Source organism: Diadema antillarum, unplaced genomic scaffold (assembly GCF_040938485.1).
Source record: "Diadema antillarum isolate AM-2024a unplaced genomic scaffold, OU_Dant_1.0 seq00001018_RagTag, whole genome shotgun sequence".
Lineage (NCBI taxonomy): Eukaryota > Metazoa > Echinodermata > Echinoidea > Diadematoida > Diadematidae > Diadema > Diadema antillarum.
In genome coordinates, this window is record NW_027271853.1 from 439,374 (window position 1) to 447,322 (window position 7,949).

General features: G+C 40.2%; 1 protein-coding gene across 1 annotated transcript; it reads left to right on the forward strand.

Moving 5' to 3' along the window:
• The first annotated feature begins 603 nt into the window (after positions 1–603).
• LOC139742744 (uncharacterized) lies at positions 604–7,166 on the forward strand. The gene is made up of 6 exons (XM_071653268.1): positions 604–792; positions 2,699–2,928; positions 3,830–4,127; positions 5,592–5,626; positions 6,195–6,278; positions 6,953–7,166. The coding sequence occupies exons 1-6, from the start codon at positions 604–606 to the stop codon at positions 7,164–7,166; spliced, it is 1,050 nt and encodes a 349-aa protein (XP_071509369.1).
• Positions 7,167–7,949: the final 783 nt, after the last annotated feature.

Below are 7,949 nucleotides of genomic sequence, written 5' to 3' on the forward strand. Positions count from 1 at the left end.
TTTCTTTTCGTGGTCGATCGGAATGTAACTACGTTTAGAGCAGGCAGGTGGGGAGAGAGATTTCACTCTTTCTCCTCCCACCTCCCCAAACCGGAAGATTGCACTGTTTGCTCATACTATTATTGTTACGCAGCGACGTGGCGAAAAGCATATTGACTGCTGACCTTTAACCCTGCAAAATAACAACTCCTGACCTTTAACCCTGCAAAATAACAACCGGAATTGCCTCGCAAAACTCCCTTGTATAGGTAATAATTCATGATACCCTCAACGTTACTTATAGTCGGCGAAACGACTATTAGTGTGACGTCATATTTCATGCTGATTTCTAATATTGGAAGGATGCTGCCACGGATCACATTTGCCTATCTTTCCAATTGATTCCAGACTTTCTAACTTTCATTTTGTCACATGGGACATTTTGGCCTATCCCGCTCTTAAGACTTCTAAGATTGATAATCTTTTATGTTCAATCAATGTAGACATATGATTTGCCTCTACACTTTGGTCCGACATTTTCAACTTTTTAATGATTTCTATCCCTGTTTTGATAGATTTATCGATTTGCGGACACGTGCTACAATGAACGGATCTATAGAGACTATGTCCAAGGCTGTGGACACGGAAACGTATTCGCCCGAGACGGCAACCGACGCCACAAAGTGGGCGGCAACATCGACGTCGAACATGGGCTCCCATGACGTCAATGCCAGCGACCACCATCTGATCGAACTCGCGCAGGGAGCCGATGACGCGAAGATGGAGGAGGAAAAAGAGAGTTTTCGAGACAAGGTGAGAGCACAAAAGGATTCCACTGAGACATGATTTGCCTCTACACTTTGGGCCTACTTAACTAGCAATATCTTAAAATGGAATCCTTCCTCTAACAACCTGTATAAGGGATCATGGAAAAGGTTAATATAGGCCTACTGTAGTTTGCCTCCATTAAGTTCTGGGGGATGTTTTTTTTTTTCATTTGTTTTTGTTTTCCTGCATATATCATACTTTGGAAAATGATCAGATGGAATGGGATTAATTCATTAAATCTTCCAAAAAATCTCAACTAAGAAATTGCATTTCCAGTTCAATTTTTCCGTCTTCAAAAATATATGTTTTTCAAAAATTGTCACATTTTTGATGGAAGCAAACTTCAATGTTCTTATAGTATTTAGTAGGATTAGGATTAGGGATATGTTTGAGGGTAAAATTTATGTCTGGCTTACCGTTCAGGTATTTCATGGGAGCAATATTGTCGCAGGAGCAAATTTCATCGGGAACCACTGAAGTATGAGACTGTAGCTCCAAGACAAAGACAACGAGAATAACACAAAATACTCCTAAGAGTGTGCGTATATCATTTTCTATACTCAAAAGCAAATCGTGGGATGCATTTTCAATCTTATATGGAAACAATCTTGTCAGTACTGTCGACATTCAGTGAGTTAATCTTTCGATTTTGTGTACACTCGCAGCAGGTACTTGAACTTTCAACCGATGGTAATTATCAATACATTCAAGTGGTCGCACTTATCTGGCCTAAAGCAGACTGACAAATTCGTGCGAATCCCAATTTGATGACTAAATTATCTTGCTATCTATTTTCATGAAAGCGAGAGAGAGAGAGAGAGAGAAGGAGGGGGGCAGGGTGGGGGGAGGAGGAAAGAAGGTACACGATTAACACATCAGCCATCGTCTGGTGTTCCAAGGTGTGCTTACGTTCCAGATTTTCTTAGACTTTTGCATTCGATCATCTATAATAGTTGATAGCCTATTGGGTACAGAGTTGCAGAATTTATAGTGATTTTTAATGAGAATAGGAATTCTTGTGAAGATGTTGACCATCGCGATGAATACTATGACGATTGGGGAACAAATTAAGCACTTGTCTCGCGAAGAAAATTGTAGTACGATTTTCTACTACTATTTTACTACGATTTTCTTCGCGAGACAAGTGATTAATTTGTTCCCCAATCGTCAGAGAATGGGAATGTTTTCAAAATCCATATCAAATCGTAATGAACAAGGATGATGATATTATACATGTATTATTATAGCAGCTTCACATAATGTATGATGTGGTGCTCAGGGAGGCAGAACAAATGAAAAGGCATGCGTAAACTCTATATACGCAGTAGGACATGCTAAGCAGCTGATATTGCTTGGGCTGCTCCCATTTCGTCTAATAGCCATTTACTCTCAACCCACATGGTCTAATCCCATTCCTTCTACAACCAGTTCGTCTTTTAACCATCGATCTAGTCCAATTGCCACTTACAAAGCCTCATTACCAGTTGGTCTACTTCCAATTGGGCTATGCCTATTTCGTCTAATACCCACAGTTTATTCAGGGAGGTGCCAAAAATGGACGAAACGATGATTAGCCAAACTGGGCATTAGACCAGAAGATTAGACCAAACGGGCATTAGACGAAATTTGTGGTAGACCAATGAGTATAGTCGCAGTGGTGTTAGAAAAACTGGGAAGTAGACCATTTCTGATATCAGACCATGTTTCAATAAACGGTTAAGCAAGTGGTATTGTAGTCGAATCCTTCGCTACATTCATTCATTTGTGTGCGTGAGCCTCTTAAAGTATGTCATATCCTTGTATACCTTGCACATGATGTGGAATTACATAAATTGTCTGGAATGCCCCTTTAATCGCACGAACAAAACGTAATTACTAATCCTATCTGCAGATTAATAGCAACAGTTGTCCGGAGAAAACTATTTATATACTCGCTGTTTTGACCGTCGTACTGGTGACGTGGACGATGACATCACACCAGTGGCTCCTCCCCTATCTTTACACCGGTTACCTCTCGATCGTTGTGCCCATTCGGATCTGGAAGTATGTGACCATCAAATGGGTGTGTTTCATGTGCGACTGGTGCTACTGCGCAAGCGCTGTCTTCCTTGTCTATATATGGTACGTCCAAATGTACAATATTCCATTTACGGACACTCCTAGTAATACACCTGTTTTGTCATGTATTCAGATTTTATGGCAAAAGTTGCCAAAGCTTGCTGGAGCCTTGCCTTATTATACCTATAAGTGAATTTCTGCATGCCTACGGAGCAGATGAATGAAACGCTTTGTTACTATAGGCTATAGGAGAAGAAACGTACATGAATGATTATTATACATTACAGAAAGGGTATATTATTCTCTTTGTCAGTTTGGTACCGTCGGTTTATTTCTGCCTTATGTATGATTGTAGGAGTTCATTCCACCCTGACTTTAAATTAGGGAGGAAATTCATGGTTAAAAAGCGATTTACTTGACTAGACCTCAGCACATTTGTTATCTTGTTTGGTCCAATTGTCGAAATCATCATTCCAACTGCTACCTATCTTCAACTTAATTTCGGAAACTTCTTAATGGAATTATTTCCATTCACGCACACAAACAGCACAAGCACGCACGCACGCACGCATCCCCCCCCCCCCCCCCCCCCCAGGATGCCGGAGGCATGATATTTTATAAGGCATCGACAGCCACCAATTCCTATTACATTAGTAGCTTGTAGAACAACCTTTGTTATTGCCATTTGCATTCTGTTACCGTTTGATCATGAGTCCAACAATGAATCTAATGCAAAGTTGCGTTTGATATTTGTGTTCTTGATGAAACACAAGTCCTTTCAACAACGCTCTTGTGTTTAAATCCAACTTGTGTACAATTTTGTGGACTATGACGTTTGATTTTTCGAGTTGCGTCTATTATGCAAAGTTTGTAACAACGGGGCCTAGTTATTTTTGCCCTAAATGTGATTCCAAAGATGTTCACTAGCAAAAGCCTGGCTTGGATACTGTTTTCCTAACCCCAGGGCTGTACCGTCCAGCTCCTTCTTCTTCACCGTCGTCTTCGCCCTCGCCAACGGTCCGGTAGCCTGGTCGACCGTTCTGTTCCGAAACTGCCTGGTCCCACACAGCATCGAACGCATGACCTGCCTCATAGTTCACTTCTTTCCCGCGCTAGTCACGTTCGTGATCCGATGGCACCCCGCCAAAGTCTCGGCGTCCTGGTACAGAGATTTCGCCGTCCTATCCCTAGGTGATGTTAGCGTCGCGCAGGAGCTCGTATGGGTGGTCCTGGTTCCCCTAGGCTGCTACATGCTGCACGTGGTAAGTGAGGGGGTGGACTCCTTTTCTGACGAGACATTAAAGAGCTTTAGATTTGTGGCACGGACGTTTGAGACGACGAGTGCTCTGGACGTTCTCCTCTCTCCCTCATGCGTCGTGCTGAAAAGTAGATTAAGATTACACGAGGACGCAACCTATAAAAAGTAAAATGGCGCCTTCATATTTGTATTATGATCAGTGCGTCAAGTAGCTCTTTGTGTCGTGAATTGAGCGGACGTAAAAACAGCCCAGAACGCGTAATGTAAACTCAGACGACGAGAGCTATAAATACATGTAGATCGCTTTTGATAGGCGATTTTGCGCTTGCTCAGAACAAGTTTTCTCCTTTGAACGTCCCCATGACGAATGTCTACAGCTCCCTATTTTGTTGAGTGTTTTAATTCCTTATGCATGGAATTGTTCTTACTCCCATGAGTAAATGGAACTGAATAACCACCAGCTGCCCTTCATCGACGTAAATTAACACACATTATTGTGTTGCATATTTCTTCAATTCTTTTATTCTTGCAATTTGCTGTCGTGGGTTCGGACTCCATCCGAGTTTGGGGGGACTTGTTTGTGTTTTTCAATCTAAAATATTATGGTTATGAGTTAACTGTTATCAGAAGTGACATATTTTCTATACAAGAATGTTGATAAGATGGTGACTGTTTGAATGATGACTCAAATCTCATTTAGCTGGTGGTAATAATGGCTAAAAATTACAGACAAGTACGTCTTTAATACTTGAAAAAAAAATGACGGATTGATGTGAGAAATGTGATATGTCAGAAATGTGATATGTCAAATTTCCTTGCCAAATATTGAGCTTCCTTTACCCTCAATAGGTAAAAGTTGGCAGTTACACTATTTTGTAAAGAATGAATGGACAATTTTGTCACCAGTTGATATAAGATTTGACACGCTAAAGAACAGTCCACTCCGCTCAAGATCTCACCTGAAAATCTGCGAGTTCATTAAAGGAGATAGGTCTACTAGGCTCGCCTAGGGCCTCCTTAGTTCGATGAATTCGATATTTGATGTACATAATTGTTATACTTTATCTGTCGTACATTTCAGGCTGAACATCAACGAAAAAGACGAAAAACAACAACATCAAAATTATAAGTAGAAAGCACTTCAGGTGAACTCGGGTGCAAAATATTTCAAACAAAGTACACATATTTACATACGTATTCATACACATGCATCCATGTACAATGTAGCCAAAGTACATACATAGGCTGCATGCACACGTACCATAACTACAACTACATACCACTGTATAATTTTTATGAGTAAAAGTTCGCAAATGAAATGTTGGCATGTCGTGTTCCGGTTTTGTGTCAGTGGTCAAGTACAGGTCGTAGTGAGTTGTTGTTGTTGTTGTTGTTGTTGTTGTTGTTGATTTTTTCTCTTTTTTATATTTCTTTACCTCTCTGTCTCCCTCTCTCTCTCTCTCTTCAGGCCGTTTATATCGCCGTGTTCGTCGGTATTATAGAGTAAGTGCTATGCAGAAATCTCAGGTTTTATCGAGAAAATGGCTTTGTAACTCTGGACTTTGGAAGTCCATCGCAGCTCGATGTATAATTTGACATATTATATATCTATTTCTCCAGTATAATGCAAGAGCTCTTGACTTGCCTCCTTCAAAACTCAATCGGATTGATATTGTTACCTTAACAGAATATCACGTTGGTAATAAATTGACTCGGATGGAATGTGTACTTTTTATTTTAAAAAATTGAATTTTGTGGAATTTACGTTCTACTACTGTGACATCACGAATTGTCGGAGCTTTCTTATCCACAACGATGACTTCACATGAGTTTGTCAAAACTTTGATAATCATAAACTTTTGAATGGATTGTCCGGTAGTTCTCTACTTTCACTGATGTGGTCCATGTTCCCACACTCACTGAATCAGCTATTTGTTTGTGGGGTAAATTTTTCCTGTAAGTAAATCCCATAGTTATTCCAATTTATACAAATGAAAGAGCAGATCTTTGTTCCCCGACGCATTACTTTATTCATCTTTTTTTTTTTTTTTTGTACGATTTCACAACATAGTTCCAAGGAGTATCTCAACAACTACTCCTATCTCGTGAAGCATGCTGACGGATGCGTTTCCAAGACAGTGAAGAAAGGGGGAAAGTAAGTACAATGTTAAATTGCCTTGATTGTAGGCTAGGAGGGGCACACTCATGGGTAAAAAGTCCAGGCTCCTGAACACAGTGCTTTTTGTATAGACATATAATACAAGGGCGGATCCAGGATTTCCATAAAGAGGGGGCGCCTTTACCAGATTACAGGGGCGTGCACGTATCCCCTCCCCATTTTTTCTTTTTATTTATTGTTTTAACAAAAACAAAATTATAAATGGGGGCGCCCCATGCGCTCCCCCTGGATCCACCACTGCCATACATTTTATTCCAGGGAGTATTCCAGCCATGATACAGTGAACGTCACTAGCTTCTCCGTGTGATGCCCAAGGCAGCACGCTTGTGGACCAGTGCTGTACCCTTACAAGTCACGGCACTCAAAGATTTTACTGTAATACGGCTACTGGCTCCGTCAAGTCAACGTGCCTGCTTCCTCTTTGCAATAGCGCCACCTGTCGGTGAGCTCAGCTACATACCACGTTATTCCATAAAATATTATTATTCTTACCGGTCCAGCGGACGTCGGTATTTTTGAGAAAGTGATTACGAATGAACGAATTATTTTGTCGCGTGATATTTCAGATGTTGATATTTCATTATATTTCCTAGCAAAGCATGCGATGATCGTGTCTTTTGTCTATTTTATTATCATTATCTTCTCTAAAGGTGGAAACTTGTGGTCTATCTCGCCTTGCAGCTAGCATACGGATCCTTGTCAATATCAGTGTCCTGGTTACTTATCCACTTCTGGATCGCGCACCTCATCTTTATTCTGATCCTGTTTACCGCCATCACGTACAACGGGTCAACCTACTACCTCGATTTATTCCCGAAGAAGCTGTACAATTCGGATCCATACAGGATTTGTGGGAGGTCATAGAACCTATCCATCCACAAACACTTAGCGTATTCTTCCAGCACAATTATTATTATCATAATCTTTTTTTTTTTTGGTATATTATATACTTTTTCTCTTATGATGCGCTTGCCAGGAATAAATGTACATGTACCTGCGTCAAAACGCGATTATTATTATTATTTTTTTTTATGTTTTGATTTTTGTAAATGGCGCGTGAGGGGTGATGGGGTTCTTTTTACACTCTATGTGTTTTTACAGTCTTTACATGAATTACCTATGATGATGCCCAGTAAGTTGGAGACTTGTAGAGGGCTATTCAAGGATTCACTCCACGGGGTGGTCAGTTTATGCAATCTGGATTAAAAATTGTGAATTTGGTTTAAATTTGTTGTTTCTTTTCTCGCTGCAAGCTTTGATCTTTGCATTGGATTCCCTAGATACACATATCCAATGGATTCATATTTATGCCCAGAGTAATATGTCTACTTTGTATTTTCAGCATTTTGTGTACCTTAAAAGACTGTTTATGATTTGTTGTTTATTATCTAATTCTGCATTGAATATGTGCGCATAAAGGGTCTATGGAAGGGGACAATATTATACGTTTTATTGAGAAATTAACTTTCTTTTGCATGGAAACAAATACTTCTATCAAACCATTCTAATCTGTAACTATTTTGCCAATTTGTGTGTTTAATCAAATGATGTTTGAGCCACCAGCGTACACCCCACGGCTACTGAGTTACGTTCGAGTTGAGCTCCGTGTATGCAATATGCGATATTTTTCTTTGCTGCGTGTGTATA